General features: G+C 37.1%; 1 protein-coding gene across 1 annotated transcript in view; it reads right to left on the bottom strand.

Moving 5' to 3' along the window:
- LOC133333609 (dynein axonemal heavy chain 5-like) overlaps positions 1-23,150 on the bottom strand; it is a gene marked incomplete at both ends in the record, with an annotated part of 66,850 nt that extends 43,700 nt beyond the window's left edge. Inside the window, 10 exon segments of the mRNA XM_061541920.1 lie at positions 2,310-2,558; positions 2,658-5,335; positions 7,129-7,362; positions 7,420-8,005; positions 8,066-8,452; positions 21,989-22,450; positions 22,505-22,640; positions 22,642-22,836; positions 22,838-22,954; positions 23,013-23,150. Of these exon segments, the coding sequence (XP_061397904.1) occupies positions 2,310-2,558; positions 2,658-5,335; positions 7,129-7,362; positions 7,420-8,005; positions 8,066-8,452; positions 21,989-22,450; positions 22,505-22,640; positions 22,642-22,836; positions 22,838-22,954; positions 23,013-23,150 (5,182 nt within the window).
- Positions 23,151-23,406: the final 256 nt, after the last annotated feature.

Genomic DNA, 23,406 nt, shown 5'->3' with positions numbered 1-23,406 from the left:
CCTTCACCACTTTGGGTATATTTAACAGATGAATCTTAACAAATGTCGCATTTTTAATGGACCAGTAAAATGAAATTGGATCCATGAACATGTCATTCTGCAACCTATACTAAAGTTTTCATTTGGTCAGATATAGAAGCTATATCTAAATCTGAACCGATTTCATGAAACTTAACACACATCATACTAGACCTAATTCATTACGCTACGCCAAATTTGGTGCAAACCAAAAGATATTAAGGGACTTTGGTACACCATTTTTCTTAAATCGGACGAAAATCTATATGGGAGCTATATCTAAACCTGGACCGATTTTCAGGAAACTTAATACACATCATTCTAATTCAGTACGCTGGGCCAAATCTCGAGCAAATCAAAAGATATATAGGGACTTTGGTACACCATTTACATTAAATCGGACGAAAATATATATGGGAACTATATCTAAATCTGAACCGATTTTCAGAAAACTTAACACACATCATTCTAGACCAAATTCATTAAGCTGTGCCAAATTTGATGCAAAGCGAAAGATATTAAGGGACTTTGGTACACCATTTACCTTAAATCGGACGAAAATATATATGGGAACTATATCTAAATCTGAACCGATTTTCAGGAAACTTAACAAACATCATTCTATACCTGCAAATCGAAAGATATTAAGGGTCTTTGGTGCACCATTTACATTAAATTGGACCAAAATATATACGGGAGCTATATCTAAATCTGAACTGATTTTCAGGAAACTTAACACGCATCATTCTAGACCTAATTCAATACGCTGTGCCATCGAAAGATATATAGGGATATTGGTGCACCACCTACATTAAATAGGGGGAAAATATATATGGGAGGTATATCTAAATCTGAACCGATTTTCACGAAACTTAGCACACATCATTCTAGACCTAATTCATTACGCTGTGCCAAATTTCGTGCAAATCGAAACATATATAGGGACTTTGGTGCACCATTTACATTAAATCGGACGAAAATATATGATGATATATATATGAGAACTATATCTACATCTGAACCGATTTTCAGGAAATTTTGCCAAATTTCGTGCAAATCGAAGGACATATAGGGACTTTGGTGCACCATTTACCTAAAATCGGACGAAAATATATATGGGAGCTATATCTAAATCTGAACCGATTTTTCCCAATTTCAATAGGGTTCGTCCTTGGGCCAAATAAGTGAACTGTGCCAAATTTCATCCAAATCGGATCACAAATGCGACCTATACTTTGTGAACAAAAACACATGGACCGACGGACAGACGGACGGACATGCATAAATCGACTCAAAAAGTGATTCTATGCATATTCTCAAAAGGAACCATGTGTCTGTCTCGTTTCCTTTTGCCTGTTACAAACATATGCACAAAGACATAATACCCTGTACCACAGTGTGGTGAAGGGTATAAAAAACGCTTTATATCAATGTTTTCGGTTATTGCAGGTCATTTGTTGAGATAACATGTTTTTGGTCAAATCGAATGAGGAATATTTTTGTGAAACATATTCTCTATCTCGAGTTTTTTTAGGGCCTTTTTCGTTTTAATTTTAATATTACAAGACGATAAATCCTTATACGAAAAAACTGTCAGGTTCCTTTGAAATATATATCATAAATATATCTCATGCTAAACATAAAGATGCTTAACCGAATCCCAACATTTTTGAATCGGTTTAATAACCCAGTTTTTATAACGGTTTAACCGAAGCCCGCTCAGAGGATAAATACCTTCAAACAAATGGTCGTATTCGTGAAAAATGCAAAACGGGTGCTTTCCGGTAGGACCATTTAAAGAACATATACTAAGTAACGCTAAATTTCGGATCTATCAGACCTGGTATCTAAGTTTAGTTTAGAAATTTGTTGTTCTATTGCTGGCAAATTAGGAATAACGTCAATGTGAAATTCTTTATGGACGATTTAATAACTAAATTATTCAATGCACTCATCAATATTAGTGTCTACATCCTAAAAGCAAATAATCAATAACAAAATGGTTCATTATTATCCAAAAATTCCTGAAAATGTTATGCATCTATAAATATTTGCAGTAGAACTATTTATGGACAAATTTCTATTTTCTGATATTCATCGACAATGTTTCCAATCAATAAAATTTCTAAACATCACCTACATACATATCAAACACTATCACATATCAAACTACATATATGCATGCATGCATTCATCATATTTTGATATATTTTTCCAAAATCAAAGCATAGACACATGATGTCCAGACAAATGACAGACTGGCCAAAATACAGAAAACTCATTCAACTTACCTTCAATCTGGCCTCCTGCAATGTCAAATTGGCCTTTAACGGCAAAACTTCTTTATTGACACTATGAAAGAAACCCATAGCTTTGGTCCAGGACAGCAAACCGGCAACGTCACCGCACACCCGACGTGCCATATCCATGTTATAGTCTTCCATGCGGAAATATGGTTGTAATAAATCAATCATTTCATCATTTATGGTATCCTTAGGATAGTTTTGTAATTGCAACAGGAATGTGGCACTGGCCATCATCTGTTTGTTGTTGTCAAACCCAGAGCAAAGGAAGAGAAACAAATAGAAGAACTTCTTAGATATGACAAAATACATTGGGATTGTGGCAAACAAACAAACCTTAAGAGATTCCTGCCAAGATGGTTTGGGACATGGTGTCCCCGAGTCTGGTATGCAAGGATGCAGTTTTCGTTTGAACAGGATCAATACACAATCCATGATACGCATAATCAAGTGGGGAGGACGTCCCAATTTACGTACAGTAGCAATGTGAGCAGGTTTTATGGTATTCAAGGCATTTTCAGCTTCCTCCAACGCTGGTTTGGCTGCTTCCAACTTCTCTTCGGCTAAGGCTTTTTCCTCGGCAATACAGGCAACTAAAGCCTCGGCCTTATCCTTGACAATCAATACCTGATTCTTCACAATTTCTGCTTGCATGGCCCTCTCGGTAACCTCCACCAAAACGGATTCTGCTTTCTTCGAAGCTTCAACCAACTCCTCTTCCATAACCACCAAATCTTTTTTCAATATTTCCACCGATGCTGAGGCTTCCTTTAGCTTCTCCAAACCAGTGTCCATTTTCTCCACACCATCTCCCAATTCCTTTTGCTTCTGCTGATAGATATTCTTATAGCCCGCTATGAAATTCAAATACGACTTCGGTGTGACGTGTGTTGCACGTCTAAAACGTTGGAAGTATTCCTGCGATGTTTCCGACACCACATCCTGTATTGAGCCCAAAGCATTCACCAACTCCTCCTTCACTTCCGGTGTACACTCTATCTCAAAGTCACTCAGAAAGTGTCGTGACACGGAGACAAGGGCATCCTTTGGCCACGGTTGGAACCAATCGATAGTGCAGCCCGATACCAGGGCGGGAAAACGTTGCACCCTCGATCGGAACGTCTCTCCCACGGGCGAGAAACAAAAGGCCACATGCAGGTTGGCACATGTCCGAGCCAAAAAGAATTCCATCACACTTTCCGGGGTGGCGGTTTTTCGCTGATTCTCACGTTTCATTATCGGTGTGAGTTCCTGTACGATTTCTGCCTGTTCATCGCGCGAGAAGAGATTGGAAATCACGCCCGACGACAATATGTTATTTAAATACTCAAGGAATCCCTCCTCTTTAATGTCCATATCGGTGAAGAGGAATGTGGTGCCTTTACCCTGGACACCACATGTCCGATACAGTAACTTGAGATCTTCCAAAAAGTTGGCCACATTATACGAACGCGTTAGGGCAATTTGAAATGTCTTATAGCCGGCTATAAATGATGCCAATTTCGTAAGCGATTGTTTGCCGGAGCCACCCACCCCGACCAGCATGACATTGCCGCGAGGATGCCGTATTATACGGGAAATCTTTACCAAATGCAGCATTGCATCCGGAAAGAAGACCAAGTCCATCCCAGAACCTCGCACCATTTCATTGAACTGAGCAAGGAACATAACCAGACGCTCACGGAGCACTTCGTGAGAGGTCACCGGCTCGTAGACTTTGGGCAATTCCATGTCGGCATCTTCGCCCTCTTCGCCTGTAGGTTCAGGTGCATCACGCATAAAGTCCACGAACACCGGATTCGGCACGATCATTTGCACATAATTCTCGCCTAATTCCGAGCGCACCAGACAAGCCAATTCCGAACCGAACCACTCCTTGTCGGGAATGTTGGTAAAACGATCAGCAAAGACACGAATGCATTCGTGTTTCCACAGCGACATGAGAACACTTTCTGAGGTGATAACGGTAGGTAAGGTACCCACCATGCCCTGCCAGATACGTGATAGGTCACGCAAACTGAAAACGTAATGAAATTTAGCTGGTGTTGGTAACAGCTTCTCACGAGTCCTTTGCCACAGATATCTCGTGACAACAATCAATTTCTTCACCAAATTCCGTACTTCGGGTATGAAACATCGCTTCGTGTTGTAATGGCCCTCGCCAATTACCCGGAATATCTTATCAATTGAATCATTATCGGGTATATTGCAATTGAACACACAAAATTGTCGCTTCAAACGTGAAGGTATATCATTGCGACCACCGCCTGGTAAACCCATGGCAGCCACATACTGAACATCCACAATTGTGGTGAAGTCGCCCGGTTTCTCCAGACTATAAAAGCCCTTCATATCCATCGATTGTCGTACAATTTCATTGGTGACCTGATCGCCCCATTCATTGATTTCCGGCAGATTAATATCATCGATGAATACAATCAATTTTCGACCTCCTGGTGGACCGAATGTAACACCCACACGCTTCTCAACATAACTTTCAATAGTCCTCTGAAACTGGTAGGGACTTGTGGCCGATGAGAAATTAAACGATCTTCCCATATAGGTTTCCACATTCATTTTACGCATGAAATTCTTCATGATCACCGTCTTGCCTGTGCCCTGTTCACCAATCAGCATTACGGCCTTCTCCTGATTGGCTATCGTTCCAATGAGATAATCCATTCGTACATTATCGACAATCGGCACAAGTATACTCAAATAATCGGGTGTGGAAACCTCCGGATACATATAGGGTGTCACCAAAGTCTTCCAGGATTGCCAAGTGCCGGCTGGCGATACAAAGAAATCAAAAATCGTATTCTCATTAGCTGTACCCTTCGCATAGTCCAAATCGGGAAATGATTGTTTCACGTAATTGTTCATTTTGATACGATCCGATGCACTCAGATAGGCGCCTAAACCCCAGGCTAAAGCAAAGATGTAGAGACGATGTAAATGTTCCGGTGTACAGGTGTCTTCTTTTTCTTCGACAGCGGGTTCTTCAGCAGCTTCTTCTACGAAGAGGGAAAATAGACAAGTGTGGGGATTAGTTATGATAGTATTAAAAGCATAGGGAACACAGTTTAGTCAAGAGCGTTTTGGACGAGATCACATTTTAGTTGAGTTAGTAGATAGATTTTATTCACACACACATATACATAAATATATTTAAATAGAAGTACATTACCAGGAAAGACTTTTCGGAGATTCGTTACCATGAATATCCGTAGGAAGCATATAAACTCTATTGATTCTGTTATGGTAGCTACTCCTTTAAATTTAAATTTAAATTTTTATTGATGTTTGAAACATTAATTTACTGAAGGAACTATTTCACTTGACCAAGGTAGGAAATTGTGCAAAGAGGATGAGGATCTCTTCAAATTGAGAGCAAGAACCAATTTTGTTTATCCAGAGGCATACTAGCTGGATCCAAAGCTAAAGTAGGTCGCACGCCTTGAGTGGAGTTTTTAATGAATATTGTTTCCATAGGCGTGGATTTTTTAATAAATATTTCTTTACGAATTTTTAAAGAATAATTTTTGAATATCGAAGCCTCAGCCTTATGGCAAATGAGGGTAAAAACACTTTCATAGGGCAAAAATTTGAAATGTTGGGTTTAGACCCCATGTTTCTTGGTACCAAATCCGTTTCAGACAATTTGGAGTCGGTTTACAAATGTCCGTCCGTATGTCGGTCAGTCCGGAAGATAACTCTCGAAGGTAGTAATAGATTTTGTGCAAACTTTGAAAATCGTATTATTTCTTCCACACTTAGTATAAGTTCAAATATGACAATATCGATACACTCCTTCTGGCACCTCTCCCACAAAATTGCCATCATTTTGCTGAAATTTGCCTAGATCAAATCTGAATATTGGACCTATTGGTTCACTTCTTCTGGTACCTCCCCCACAATGGGTCAATATTTAATCCAATATCAGCGGATGGAATGTCCGATTTGAACCAAACTTTAAACAACCTTTTATCATTACCAAGGCTAGATCAAGTGCGAAGATGAGACCCATTGGTCCACACCTTCATCTACGTCACCATACTAACCAACTTTCTATTGGTCGTATGATGTTTGTCATTGAAAATGGGATACATCGATCCACTTTTTGGTATATACACCCCGCCCACCTGTATTCGGGTATTTGAAAGATTTTGGTTACATTTTCCCATCGAATTAGCTTTAGTTCGGCAATTCAGATTCTTGAAGAGTAAAACAATTCATTCAGATAATTTTCGATATTGACGTACCACCCATATGAAGGTCCCGCCCTATTTGAAATGCCTTAATTGACCAAGGCACCTTTTCCAACCCATGTGGCTGTAATTTTCGCATCCCGGATTCTGGTGAATGAAAACTTATATATTTTATTCCTCAGATCCGAAAAGTCTTTCCTAGATAATGCAAGTGAAACATTTTACAACAAGACTTCAGATTAGTGCTACAATCACAATGTTAAAAGAAGTTTTACACATATTAAGCTAAATTACAGCAACCACGAGACACATACATATAGAGAAGGGTGTTAGGATAGAGTTGTAATAAATCTGAAATAGAACAACAACAAAAAATAGGAATGCTTTGTACTTTACCCTCATCATCTTCTTGCATTGATTTACGGCGTATTTCTTTTACTTCTTTGAGTTTGGTCTTGGCTGAAAGCGAGGTTTCAAAATTAAATTAAATCTAAAAAACTTCGATACTGACGAGTATAGCGGCTTCAAAACACCATTCACTCCGTTGATGACCTTGAGAGAACTAAGTAAAAATCTTCGATCTGGTTGCTGATACTTACCATCCTGACTATCTTTGCTACACAGGCTGACAGCTTGTTCGTCCTCCTTCTTGACTGGGACCAGGCCTTCCAATATCAAGAGCATTTGCCGCACAACATTGCATTGTAATACCGGCATAAGCAATTTTAGATTTTGGGTACCCCAATTAATCAATTGGACAAATGTACGTTCGAACAAATCCCAAAAGACAGTCTTTTCACCGGGAGCTCTGTTCTTCAACCAAGCTTGGACGACTGGAAATTAAATATTAAAATGATTTTGAAATAAATGTAAGTATTTAATTCACCCACTTGGCCTTGAATCCAAACCCGACGAACTCATATAAACCATACCGTTCCGCGACACAGTCGCCGGCGAGGCATTATCTATATTATGGGGTTCGAAAATAATTTTAACTGTCGGTGCCATGGTCAAACGGTCACCATTGGCCAATGTCAGAGTCTTATTATCATCCAATACCGAATTTAAATTCTCAATCCAAATACTATCGACAGGTCCATCCAACACCAGCCATACATATTCACCACTTTTCAATTTTAAAGTTTTACGCCACAGTGCAGAGAAAATACCATCAGTCCAATCATTTGTGGCCACATCTAAACGACCAAACATCTGGGCCGCTGTTATGGCCTTCGGATTCATACGCATCTCACGATGGACATCACCCATTTGGGTAAGCGCCTTCATTAGGGTGTGTATGCAGGTGGTCTTACCAGCACCACTAGGACCCAGGGTCATAATGCCATGACGGACATTTTGGGTTTCGTAGAGTTGTATTAGCTTAAGAACCCACGGAGGATGGTAAACCAAATTTGCTTCTTCCGTTTGTTGGGCAATGGCAGCCTCCAGTTCGGGGTAATTGGTTTTCTCGAGGGTCTAAAAACAATTAAAAAAAAATTAATTCCAAGAAGCAAATTGTCAAATCGTAGTTCTCACCTGATTGGGAAACAAATCCGATACCAGCGATATAAACAACGGTTCATCATCATCTATTAACTTTGAGAGATTCATATCGCGTAGGACTCGCATCACAATCGTACTCTCGCTATCCTTTGAGTTCCTTCGCTTTGCCGCACCCAATGTCCTCAGCACTGATAGAATATTCCTTAATCCAAAATCATAATGCACCTGTTTCGTTAACTGTTCTTCACACAATTTGTAGAGCGTATAAAATTTTCGGGCCAATGTAATATTCTCCAAAAATCCGCAGGAAGCTAATTTCACACGAATAATAATTTGACGATCCGGTACCATCATGGCGACAGTACGAAATTGTATTTTCAAATTTTCAGGTAACTCTTTGCGTCCAGCATAACCAGGATTCTAAAAAAGAAAAGGTAAAAAATATTTTCTAGAATTTTCGCTAAGGTAATGGAGATTTAAGACTGTTGATTATTATCTATCTTATTGTCAAATGTCATAGTACTATGGCTATACACGGAATTTGTGGCCACAATTGAAGTAAATATATCCTAACCGAGATGAATGACCGTCATTTTGACAAATGCTAAATGTATCCAGGAATATTTACCATTTGAAAAGGAAACATATTGCAGCGCCACTCATTAAACTATTTCCAAAATATCCTACTCCAAACAATTGTGTGTATGTGCTTAAGAAACGTGCCAGTATTTGTCACGTTTAATAAAAATGTCCTATATTATAGAAATCTATAAAAATACTCTTGGGAAAATTACATACCTCAGTAAGGGAAATATATTTGTCTTTTGCAAATAAAAATTGGAAAGCTGTTAGCATATTTAGCTTTCAACACAAACCTACCTCAACGAAGATTTTAGTCAAAGAAACAAGAAACAATAGGTGCTGTTCTACTACACACACATACACATGTAGGTATATGTGTAGTATACATGTGTGTATATGTGTAGTATACATGTGCGTGTGTCATCAATTGAATTCCACTTAATACCCACCATGGTACGTGATTAATTTCGGTATCGAATCCAAGTGGCACGTAGATTTCATATAAAACAAATACAAGATGATCCATATGTCTGTACACACGCACCTCAGCGTGGCACACATATCTGTACACATGGAATTCTTAAGGATCTCCAAGAAATGTTATTTCAGTTACCTTTTCGTTGGATACAACAAACGTGGCAAAAACATGAAAGTGTAAATATTAAAATATTAATGAAAAATATTTGCATTGCGCCTCAGCATGATAGGTGTCGACGTTTGTTTTATGTTGTTGGTGGTGGTGTTTCTTTTATCACAAGTGGCAATATAATATGGCCCCCACGACCCAATGAAGGTAACGTAAAATAAAACCATATGCATGTCTTATTGATGTTGGAAATATTAAAGATACACTTTAATAACTAGCCAATCAATTGCGGATTGTTGTTATTTTTAAACTCTAGTAGAAGTATTTTAACTTTTAAATATTAAAACATTTTATGGAAGTCGTAGACAATTACAGTACATACCGTAAAAAAGCAAAAACATTCAGGTTTTCATTCTATGTATAATTTGAAATCATAACCGCATATTTGATTGAAAAATGTAGTCGGAACCTTCAAAGTATTTAAAAGAAGATATACAAATATTAATGCTTGCAAGAGCTTTATTGATAATCTATAATGTCTAATTATAGTCACTTCGATCTAATATTACGACACGTGCCTCCATTATATGTTCAAACATAGACATTTTTGGGACACTTAATCGGGGGAAAAGTTCATTTAAAGAGTTTTCGATTAGGTATATTGCAGCAAAGCGTGCAGTCCATGAAATCGGACGAAAATTTTTTTAAGAGCAACATCTAAATCAGAAAACTTCAGGCTGGTTCAGTATTAACATTTTCATTGCAGAAAAACATTTTTTGTATGCGTAAGTCCCTGGAGGCTATATCTAAAGCGAGACAAATATTGATTACATCGTGTTGGAATTACCAAACCTTGGGAGTTATCATTGTATGAGGTGCTGTGGCCAATTGAGGACCTATATAGTTCAATTTAATTTTTGGATCAAAACACCTTCCTTCACCCTAAATATTAACAATACCGAAAATCGGTAAGTATTATTAAAGGTCAAAACGCGGGCCGATATTGTTCATTTTCGAACATGACGTTCTAATTTTTTATCTCGATGTCCTCCGTAAGTAGAATGATTTCAACAGGTGGCTAAATTGTATAAGAATTTCAAACTTTGTATGATAAAAACTGATAATTTTGAGAACAGAATATCCCTTCTATGGTGGAATACGGCTATATGGGGACAACCCCAAAACGCGGAACAAATCAGTTAACAATTATGTTGGGGGAAAATAAATCTATTATTTTTATATGAACTATAGGACTTTATTAAACATGCTTCGGAATGTCCAATTTGGGCCAAATACAAAATACCAAATTACAGCGAATTCAGTTGAAAACCCACATACCGAAAGAATGGAGGTACAGTTATATGGGGCCTACCCGAAAAAGTGGACCTATAGTTATAATTTTTAGTGGATAGATTTACAACACAATAACAACATTAATTTTCAAATTAAAGCGAATTCTGTTACAAAACGCTCTCAATAACTCCAAAATACCGAAAAAAATGGGAGGTACTGTGATATGGCTATCCGAAAAAGTGAACCTATATTTATTATTTTTACAGCGAATTCGGTTGAAAACGCGCTCAAAAACCTCAAAATACCAAAAATGGGGATACCTCTATATGAGGTCTACCCGAAAAAACTGACCTTTAATTATAATTTTTAGTGGACAGATTTGCTACCCAATAAGAACTCAAAGTATCAAATTGCAGAGAATTCTGTTGGAAAATACGCTCGCGACCCCCAAAATACCGAAAATTGGGCAGTACCAGAAAAAGTGGGCCTATATTTAAAATGCACCAAATTTCAGAGATCAAGTGTCCCAAAATACCTAAAAATTGGCGGTACCCTGATAAGGGAGTTATGCCTAAATGTGGACCGATATAGCCCATCTTCGGACTTGACGTGCCTGCAGACAAAAGACAACTTTGTACAAAATGTTTGCGATATATCTTAATTCGTTTAGGTAGTAGAGTGATTACAACAGACAGACGGGCATATTTAGATCGTCATAGAATTTATATACATTTTGTATATCCAATGGTAATACTTCTAAAATGTTTGGTATTGGAAATATCGGTTCAAGTTTTCGTTTTACCCATATTGTGGTACTGCTCCATTTTCTGTATTATGAAGCCGCATTTTACAACCTAAAATCCGGTAATTTCGATGTTTTGACATTGCCCCCTATAGGATTCAGTATAATTTCGACACCGAAGTATGAAATTTGTTGGTATATGTCGATTCTTAAGGAATATTTTTGTTGAGAGGATATGAATATATTTTTGTTTAACAAATTTGTTTGTTTTCAAAAATATTGTGTCACGGCCATGAATATTTGCTGCCTAATCATTTAAAATTTTATTTCCATAAACTTCTAAAATAAGTTTTCCGCCAGCATGTTGTGTCTGTTGTCCAAGACAAATAAGAATACTATAATGAACATATCTACTTATATACCATCAACCGAAAACTTTTTGGTTCCTCTTTCCAAAACATTTGTAATACAATTCGTTTCACTTGGATACACACAATTGACCTTTTGTACAGGAACAGCCGAAAACATGAGGCAACAACATCAGCTGTTGCCTGTTCCACCAAAAAAACATTTTCAAAGTTTAATTCAATTTTCAAGAATACGACGGTTTTTCTTTTTTGTCTATTCAGTCAATTAATCACTTTATTATTTTCACTTTACCGCTTTGTTAAATGTCCCCCAGAGATAGTTTTAAACATTAGGAATATCGTGGCAGATAAACATCAGAGGTATGGAGGTTCGGGCAACAGCATAACACTTAACCTCCTGTCGACAGTTGTTTTAAGACTCCGTGTCTTCCTTATTTTCTACAAAGACGAACCGTGAGTGACAGTGACCTAGGGGCGGCAATGGCTTTGCATATTACACCCACCCACATACACACACTGCCACCCATCATCCAAGCAACCGCTCATTAAAGTCGAACGAATCATTTAGAAACATTGTTGCAAAGCATTTTTCGCAGTTCTCCTTGTCGTCGCTGCGCTTGTTAGAACTTAAATATTATTTAACTTAGTTCAGAACGTTTATTATTTATCTTTGGTATTTTTGGGGAATTATTGCTGTAATGGTGTCTGGTGTTTTAAACAACCGCTCCCTGGTGTAAAAGTTTTCCTAGGGGAGAGCAGCAAACTTTAAGTTATTTGATTAGAAGGTAGCACGGTGAAATACTTAGGTAATGTACCAATATCTTCTTGTGGCCCTGTCATCTTTTCATCCTCAAATACCCACATCCACATACTTACACAAACGTTCACTTCCCACGAATGAAAGGTGCGAATAAAGAAGCGAATTTATGATGAATTGCCACCAACAAAATTTAATTTGAAAGCATCAATTTGTTTTTCGTTTTTTTATTATTATTCGAATTGACGCAACTGAAGTAGGTGTAAAATGGGGCAGACATCAACAAGCATCAAGGACTACTTAAGTGATTATTACAGAACCACGAAAAAAATCATTTTCCAATAAAATCCATAAAAAATATCCACATTTTGCACCATAGCATTACATTTAGGGGAATTATTATCATGTAATCAATAATTCCCAGAAATAAATATTTTAAATTTAAACTAAACGTTATCCTAAGAAAAAGACAACATTTTTACTATCATATTGGTCTGCATGGAAAATCCACAATCATCGTTTTGATAGTCCTTGAAAAAAATATATTTTTTTTGAAAATCCACAACTATAGTCCTGATATTCCTTGAAATTCTTTTCACAATAAATTTTTGTTTGCAACAGAGAATTTTTTCATTTTTATACCCTTCACCACACTGTGGTACAGGGTATTATGTCTTTGTGCATATGTTTGTAACAGGCAAAAATAATCGAGATAGACCCATGGTTCCTTTTGAGAATATGCATAGAATCACTTTCTGAGTCGATTTATGCATGTCCGTCTGTCCGTCTGTCCGTCCGTCCGTCCGTCCGTCTGTCCGTCCATGTATTTTTGTTAACAAAGTACAGGTCGCATTTATGATCCGATTTGGATGAAATTTGGCACAGGTCACTTAATTGGCCCAAGGACGAACCCTATTGAAATTGGAGAAAATCGGTCCACGTTTAGGCATAGCTCCCATATAAGGGTACCCCAAAATTTGATTGAGGTTCTTGAGCGCGTTTTTTAACTGAATTCGCTGAAATTTGGTACTTTGAGTTCTTATTGGGTAGTAAATCTCTCTACAAAAATTATAAATAAAGGTCCATTTTTTCGGATAGCCCCCATATAAGATTACCCCCAATTTTCGGTATTTTGGGTGTTTTGGTCGCATTTTCCGACCGAATTCGCTGAAATTTGGTACTTTGTGTTCTTATTGGGTAGCAAATCTCCCTACCAAAAATTATAAATAACGGTCCATTTTTTCGCATAGCCCCCATATATGGGTACCCCCAAATTTTCGGTATTTTGAGGTTCTTGAGCGCGTTTTTAACTGAATTCGCTGAAATTTTGTACATTGAGTTCTTATTGGGTAGCAAATCTCCCTACCAAAAATTATAAATAAAGGTCCATTTTTTCGGATAGCCCCCATATAAGATTACCCCCAATTTTCGGTATTTTGGGGGTTTTGGGCTCGTTTTATAACTGAATTCGCTGAAATTTTGTACATTGGGTTCTTATTGGGTACCAAATTACTCCACTAAAAATTATAAATATAGGTCCAGTTTTTCTGGTAGTACCCATATAACGGTACCCCAAAATTTTTGGTATTTTGGGGGTTCTGATCGGATTTTTCGACCAAAATGACTGTAATTTAGTACGTCGACTTCTTATTAGGTAGCACATCTCTCCACTATAAATTATAAATATTGGTCAATTTTTTCTGGTAGCCCCCAGGTTTTGAGGTTCTTGAACCAAATTCTTTTTTCTGGTACAGGGTATTATGTTTTTGTGCATATGTTTGTAACATGCAAAAATAATCGAGATAGACCCATGGCTCCTTTTGAGAATATGCATAGAATCACGTTTTGAGTCGATTTAAGCACGAAATTTGGCACAGCGTAGCAAATTAGGTCTAGAATGATGTGTGTAAAGTTGCCTGAAAATCGGTTCAGATTTATATATAGCTCCCACATATACTTTCGTCAGATTTAATGTAAATGGTGCACCAAAGTCCCTATATATCTTTCGATTTGCACGAAATTTGGCACAGCGTAACAAATTAGGTCTAGAATGATGTGTGTTAAGTTTCCTCAAATCGGTTCAGATTTAGATATAGCTTCTATATCTGACCAAATGAACAATTTAGTATCGGTTGAAGAATGACGTGTTTATGGTTCCAATTTCATTTTACTGGTCCTTTAAAAATGCGACTTCTATTAGGATTCATCTGCTGAATATACTCAAAGTGGTGAAGGGTATCATATAGTCGGCCCCGTCCGACTTTACTACTTTCCTTACTGGTTATTTTTGTTTTATACATTCCATAATAACCCCATTGCCTTTTAATTTAGATGATGAAATCTGGACAGTTGATGAGTTTTTGGAGAAGAGCGAGGAGTCCTGCAGGTGAAAATAAATACGATTTTCAAATGGAAAAATTTAAAGTATTATTTTTAAAATAGGAAAGCGGCAATTGAACTTAATCGAAAAAGTCAAATGGTATCGGAAGCTGTAGAAGAAGTTTTGAATTTGGTCGATAAAGCTTCTGAGAAGTTTAAAGAGATGGCAGGAGATGATGTGGTAACCCTATTTGATGGTAAGTAATAGCCTTAAAGCAAGCTCCGAAAATACTTTAAAAAATATTGAAACATTCCAGCGAGTGCAAAAGATCAGAGCTCTTCTCGTAAAGGTGGTGAAAATGAGGGAGCAGCTGGGGGAAATGCTAGTTCCAGAGGTTCTGGTGGTGGAGCTGGTGGAGGAGGAAATCCAAAATATATGTTACAGATCCTAAACTAAGTTATTTTATTTTCAGGACATGGTTTGCAATGCTGTTGTTGAAATGCGACGCTACTATAGTCGCAAAGTCATTGATGTTCTAATCAAGGTGATTCGAGCTGCACTGGATACCATAAGGAGGCGTTTTGTGTCCGACGATGATGATCCAGTGCCTAAGAAGCCGATATTTGCTCTCTACGCCCAATTACAAATACCTAATGTGGTTATTAAACCAAATTTAGAGGAGCTGCAGGAGATTTTAATAACGGCTGGTAAAACTATTACCGGCATAGCCAAGGGTGTGGCACAGTGGACAAGTGGCAAGGAGCAACCGGTAAGATTTTTTAAGAATTTTAAAATTGTAATTAATCTGAAATTGTCTTTGCAGCAAGTCTCACTGACACCACAACCCCGTGTTGGACGTAATCACAATACAAAACGTCGTAAGCTGTATACTTTGGACTCGGTGCAAAAGCCCCAAATGCCTCATATGCTGAAATCCTTCTATTCGGCCATTATGGATAACAAGGAAGTGGCTAAGGCTTTTAATTTACTTTCAAATTGCACGAAGGGTATTAAACCGGAAATTCAAACCTATATCAAACGTTGGAAACCTTATCATTTTCTATGGAAAAATGATCGCACCACACGACAACTAATGGAATTTGGTTTACAAGAATTCGAAACGACTTTACGTTGTTTAGCCGATTTAGATGCGAATTTGTTGATTGAACCCGATATGGAAGTATTCGGAAATTGTTTGGCCGTCTATAATGAACGTTTGAAATATGGCCTAGCCATAGAGATAAAATGTGAGTATAAAATAAAAGTAGAAAGTAATTTCTGTGAAGTATGAAATATGCGTTAAAATGAAGAAGAACGTAAAAATTTGCGGAGTCGGGTTTGTCCAAAATAATGTCGACTCAATGTACACCAAGAAAGGAGAATCGATAATGTTAGACTTCAATATAGACACGAATTTATATAATTTCTAATGCTGTTTTCCATCGATACATTAAGTTAGGATCACTGTTTAAATTCATTATAGATTTACATTATCAAATGCTCCTCCGTTGGCAAAAAAGTAAACAAGTGATCTCTGCTGATATTATGCAAACGCAAAGATCTTTTTTATAAAAACAAGTGAAACCAGTAAAGAAAGTAGTAAAGTCGGACGGGACCGACTATATGATACCCTTCACCACTATGGGTATATTAAACAGGACTATCGGGCGGAATATATATGGAAGCTCTATCCAAATATTAAGCGATTTCAAACACAATTTGTCACAGGTTAGGTTATACTAATTTCAGAACGTTTTTTCCTATCAGCCTATTGATTCCTTTGTGTGGCAATTACTTAAAATCAATCTATAATAAAAGGGAGCTATATCTAAATCTGGACCGATTTTCACGAAACAAGGCAGACATCACTCTAGGCTCAATTCAGTACGTTATGCCAAATTTCGTGCAAATCGAAGGATATATTGGGACTTTGGGGCACCATTTACCTAAAATCGGACGAAACTATATATGGCAGACATCATTCTAGGCTCAATTCAGTACGTTATGCCAAATTTCGTGCAAATCGAAAGATATATAGGGACTTTTGTGCACCATTTACATGAAATCGGACGAAACTATATATGGGAGCTATATCTAAATCTGGACCGATTTTCACGAAACTTGGCAGACATCATTCTAAACCTAAATGATTAGGCTGTACTAAATTTCGTGCAAATCGAAAGATATATAGGGACCGTTTACATGAAATCGGTTAAATATATATTTCAATAGGGTTCGTCCTTGGGCCGAATAAGTGACTTGTGCCAAATTTCATCCAAATCGGATCATAAATGCGACCTGTACTTTGTTTACAATTTAACATCTACAGACGGGCGGACGGACATGTATAAATCGACTCAGAAGGTGATTCTATGCATATTCTCAAAAGGAACCATGTGTCTATCTTGTTTCCTTTTGCCTGTTACAAACATATGCACAAAGACATAATACCCTGTACCACAGTGTGGTGAAGGGTATAAAAAGCGTTAAGTTCGGCCGGGCCGAATTTGGATACCCTCCACCATAGGTATACTGACAGATACTTAAAATGAAAATATAGGGAACATACCAAAAAGTGAACCCATTCCGATAATTTTACTATTATACAATATACAATTATGTAAACCATTATGAACACCAAATACAAATTTCAGCAATTTGTAATGGGGATTTTTCATAAAATATGAAAACCCCAAAGCGTGGACTGATACTAATAACGCATAGTAGAGAGAATTTGTAGGGTAAAACTGACCATTTCGAGTAACAACTATCCCCTCTACTATGGTAGAATAGGCCTATATGGGCACACCCCCTACACACGGAACTAATCAGCTAACTATTTTAATATAAGAAGGGGGTTATAAGGGAACTACCCCTAAAAAGGGGGAGAATATTAATAATTCTTGGTAGTAAGATTTGTTACCATATGCTACTACAAAATACCGAATTACCCCAAAATTTGGGGTGCCCTTATATGGGGGCTACCCAAAAAAATTGACCTATATTTATATTTTTTGTGGAGAGATTTGCTACCCACTAAGAACTCAAAGTACTAAATTACAACCAACTCAGTCGAAAAATACACTCAAAACTGAAAATTGGGGATAACGTTATATGGGGGCTACCAGAAAAAGTGGATCTATATTTATCATTTTTTGTGAGCAAATTCGGTACTCAATAAGAACATAATGTACCAAAATTCAGCGAATTCAGTTCAAAACACGCTCAAGAACCCCAAAATACCGAATGTTGGGGATACCCTTATATGGGAGCTATGCCTAAACGTGGACCGATATATCCTATCTTCGAACTTAACATGCCTGCATACAAAAGACTCTATGCTAAATTTTGGCGGTCTATCTCAATTCGTTTAGAGGCTAGAGTATCTTGAGTCACTATTAATAATTTTTGGTACGTTAATGTACTATACAATGGAAACCCAAAATACAAAATGTTGGGAGTATCGTTATATGGGGGCTACCCTGAAACTTTGGTCAATGATACTAAATTACAGCCAATTCGGTTGGAAAAGATGTTCAAAATCCCCTTACTAGCAATGTCTGTGACAGGCCTGAATTGATTTTATTCAGATCAAGAATAATATACTTAATGGGGTCTCCGGTGAATATTTCAAGGTGTTGCAAACGGAATGATAAATTTATTATACACTTCACATTATGGTGGAGGATATAAAAATGAGTTTGCATCTTTCGAAATTTTTTGCAGGGGCCCCCATTAAGCATCAAGTAACGGCGAAAGCTTTTTTTTAAAGGTGGGCACAATAACTCTCAAACCAACAATCAAATTGGTTCCAACTTTTAACACGTTATTCTGTACTTATATAGATTATATAGGACCTGCCAGTGATCTGATATCATGCCTGCCGTCAAAAAAGAACAACAAAATTATATTAATTCATTTGCTTATCCTTTAAGTCTTTAAGTACTTATATACAAAGTTACAAATCTTCAATGTAACGCACATCATTTGGCTAGCCGGTTGAAAATCATAAAAATTTGAAATCGAGAATGGAGGGGCTCCCTTAATTCAGAATTTGTATACCCTTCACAACTCTGTGGTACAGGGTATATGTCTTGTGCATATGTTTGTAACAGGCAATAGGAAACGAGATAGACATATGGTTCCTTTTGAGAATATGCATAGAATTACTTTCTGAGTCGATTTATGCATGTCCGTCCATCTGTGTGTCGATGTTGAATTGTAAACAAAGTACATGCCGCATTTATAATCCGAATTGGATGCAATTTGGCATAGGTCACTTACTTGGCCCAAGGACGAACCCTATTGAAATTGGGAAAAATCGGTTCAGATTTAGATATAGCTCCCATATATATTTTCGTGCGATTTAATGTAAACCGTCCCTATAATTTGGTACGGTGTAATGAATTAGGTCTAGAATGATGTGTGTCAAGTTTCCTGAAAATCGGTTCAGATTTGGATATAGCTCACATATATATTTTCGTACGATTTAAGGTAAATGGTGTACCAAAGTCCCTTTGTATTCTTCGACTTGCACGAAATTTCGCATAGCGTACTGAATTAAGTCTAGAACGATGTGTGTTAAATTTCGTGAAAATCGGTTCAGATTTAGATATAGCTCTCATATATATTTTCGTCCGATTTTAGGTAAATAGTGCACGAAACTCTCTTTATATCCTTCGATTTACACGAAATTTTGCATAGCGTACTGAATTGAGACTAGAATGATGAGTGGTGAGTTGCGTGAAAATCGTTTTAGATTTCGACATATCTCCCATATGTAGTTTCTTCCGATTTTATGTAAATGGTGCACCAAGGTCCCTATATAAATCCTTCGATTTGCACAAAATTTGGCATAGCGTACTGAATTAAGTCTAGAAAGATGTGTGATAATTTTCGTGAAAATCGGTTCAGATTTAAATATAGCTCCCACATAGATTATATTTTTAACAACTGAAATTTAGGATAGGTTGAAAGTTAGGATAGGTTGGAGAAAGAGGGAACATAGACATGCAATTGTTAGGATACATATGTACAATACCCAAAGTGGTGAAGGGTATCATATAGTCGGCCCAGTCCGACTTTACTACATTCCTTACTGGTTTCATTTGTACTAAATCTGAACCGATTTCAACAAACCTTGGCATATAACTATCAATTCAACACTCTGTGCAAAATTTTGTCCCAATCGGACCAATATGGGAGTTTGATGCATCAATAAGTTAAAATGGGACGAAAATATATATGGGAGCTATATCTAAATCTGAACCGATTTTCTCCAATAGGGTTCGTCCTTGGACCAATTAAGTGACCTGTGCTTTGTTAACCAAAATACATGGAGGGACGGACAGACGGACATGTATAAATCGACTCAGAAAGTGATTCTATGCATATTCACAAAAGGAACCATGGGTCTATCTCGATTATTTTTGCCTGTTACAAACATATGCACAACGACATAATACCCTGTACCACAGTGTGGTGAAGGGTATAAAAAACCAAATTACAAATAATTTGGTTGAAAAACGCGTTCAAGAACCCCAAAATATTGAAAATTAGGAGGTACCCGAAAAAATTGACATATATTTATTATTTATAGTGGAGAGATTTGCTACCTAATAAGAACTCGACGTACTAAAATACAGCCAATTCGGTCGAAAAAGACGATCAGAACCCCCAAAATACCAAAAATTTGGGAGTACCGTTATATGGGGACTACCAGAAAAACTGGAGCTATATTTATAATTTTTAGTGGGGTAATTTGGTACACAATAAGAACCCAATGTACAAAATGTATATGGGAGCTATGCCTAAACATGGACTGATTTTCTCCAATTTCAATAGGGTTCGTCCTTGGGCCAATTAAGTGACCAAATTTCATCCAGATCGGATCATAAATGCGGCGAGAATCTATCTGAACATAGAATTTACCTTCTGAGTCGATTTATACATGTCCGTCCCATACCTCTGTAGATGTTAAATTTCGTAAACAAAGTACATAGGGACGGTCGCATTATATGATCCGATTTGGTAATTTCAATGGGTTGGCACAAGTCACTTATTCGGCCTTAGGACGAACCCTATTGAAATATATATTCTAACCGATTTCCTATTTTTACAAACATATGCACAAGACGTATACGTAAAAGAAGGGTACATATTTTGTAATTTTAACCTATTCTCGATTTCTTTTTATATTTGCACGAAATGTTAGTTCGTACTTTGTAGCCTAAAGGATCATTTAGGTTTTGAGGCATAGTTGATATCAGATCACTGGCAGGTCTTATAATCTATATAAGCGATAACATCGCTATTGGATTTTTCCCGTTACTTGTGGCAATGGATGCAAACTCATTTTTATATCCTCACCATAATGTGAAGTGTATAATAAATTTATATGTTAACTTAGCACCTGTATTTTAAGATAACATAGTAAGGGGATTTTGAACATCCCATATATAGTTTTTCGGATATACAGTCTTATTAATAGTGACTCAAGATATCATGTAAACTATGTTTAAAAATTTTGTAATTCGAAGATTTTACACAATATCTATAAGTATAACATTCGATTTGCACGAAATTTGGCATAACGTACTGAATTGAGCCTAGAATGATGTCTGCCATATATAGTTTCGTCCGATTTAGGTCAATGGTACCCAAAGTCCCAATATATCCTTCGATTTGCACGAAATTTGGCATAACGTACTGAATTGAGCCTAGAGTGATGTCTGCCTTGTTTCGTGAAAATCGGTCCAGATTTAGATATAGCTCCCTTTTATTATAGATTGATTTTAAGTAATTGCCACACAAAGGAATCAATAGGCTGATAGGAAAAAACGTTCTGAAATTAGTATAACCTAACCTGTGACAAATTGTGTTTGAAATCGCTTAATATTTGGATAGAGCTTCCATATATATTCCGCCCGATAGTCCTGTTTAATATACCCATAGTGGTGAAGGGTATCATATAGTCGGTCCCGTCCGACTTTACTACTTTCTTTACTGGTTTCACTTGTTTTTATAAAAAAGATCTTTGCGTTTGCATAATATCAGCAGAGATCACTTGTTTACTTTTTTGCCAACGGAGGAGCATTTGATAATGTAAATCTATAATGAATTTAAACAGTGATCCTAACTTAATGTATCGATGGAAAACAGCATTAGAAATTATATAAATTCGTGTCTATATTGAAGTCTAACATTATCGATTCTCCTTTCTTGGTGTACATTGAGTCGACATTATTTTGGACAAACCCGACTCCGCAAATTTTTACGTTCTTCTTCATTTTAACGCATATTTCATACTTCACAGAAATTACTTTCTACTTTTATTTTATACTCACATTTTATCTCTATGGCTAGGCCATATTTCAAACGTTCATTATAGACGGCCAAACAATTTCCGAATACTTCCATATCGGGTTCAATCAACAAATTCGCATCTAAATCGGCTAAACAACGTAAAGTCGTTTCGAATTCTTGTAAACCAAATTCCATTAGTTGTCGTGTGGTGCGATCATTTTTCCATAGAAAATGATAAGGTTTCCAACGTTTGATATAGGTTTGAATTTCCGGTTTAATACCCTTCGTGCAATTTGAAAGTAAATTAAAAGCCTTAGCCACTTCCTTGTTATCCATAATGGCCGAATAGAAGGATTTCAGCATATGAGGCATTTGGGGCTTTTGCACCGAGTCCAAAGTATACAGCTTACGACGTTTTGTATTGTGATTACGTCCAACACGGGGTTGTGGTGTCAGTGAGACTTGCTGCAAAGACAATTTCAGATTAATTACAATTTTAAAATTCTTAAAAAATCTTACCGGTTGCTCCTTGCCACTTGTCCACTGTGCCACACCCTTGGCTATGCCGGTAATAGTTTTACCAGCCGTTATTAAAATCTCCTGCAGCTCCTCTAAATTTGGTTTAATAACCACATTAGGTATTTGTAATTGGGCGTAGAGGAAATATCGGCTTCTTAGGCACTGGATCATCATCGTCGGACACAAAACGCCTCCTTATGGTATCCAGTGCAGCTCGAATCACCTTGATTAGAACATCAATGACTTTGCGACTATAGTAGCGTCGCATTTCAACAACAGCATTGCAAACCATGTCCTGAAAATAAAATAACTTAGTTTAGGATCTGTAACATATATTTTGGAGTTCCTCCTCCACCAGCTCCACCACCAGAACCTCAGGAACTAGCATTTCCCCCAGCTGCTCCCTCATTTTCACCACCTTTACGAAAGAGCTCTGATCTTTTGCACTCGCTGGAATGTTTCAATATTTTTTAAAGTATTTTCGGAGCTTGCTTTAAGGCGTATGTACTTACCATCAAATAGGGTTACCACATCATCTCCCGCCATCTCTTTAAACTTCTCAGAAGCTTTATCGACCAAATTCAAAACTTCTTCTACAGCTTCCGATACCATTTGACTTTTTCGATTAAGTTCAATTGCCGCTTTCCTATTTTAAAAATAATACTTTAAATTTTTCCATTTGAAAATCGTATTTATTTTCACCTGCAGGACTCCTCGCTCTTCTCCATAAAACTCATCAACTGTCCAGATTTCATCATCTAAATTAAAAGGCAATGGGTTATTATGGAATGTATAAAACAAAAATAACCAGTAAGGAAAGTAGTAAAGTCGGACGGGGCCGACTATATGATACCCTTCACCACTTTGAGTATATTCAGCAGATGAATCCTAATAGAAGTCGC

The sequence above is a fragment of the Musca vetustissima genome, unplaced genomic scaffold (assembly GCF_032173495.1).
Source record: "Musca vetustissima isolate MV318-11 ecotype Yass unplaced genomic scaffold, APGP_CSIRO_Mvet_v1 utg17985, whole genome shotgun sequence".
Taxonomy (NCBI): domain Eukaryota; kingdom Metazoa; phylum Arthropoda; class Insecta; order Diptera; family Muscidae; genus Musca; species Musca vetustissima.
Note: the sequence above shows the minus strand (reverse complement) of the source record. Positions and strands in the feature narration are given on the sequence as shown.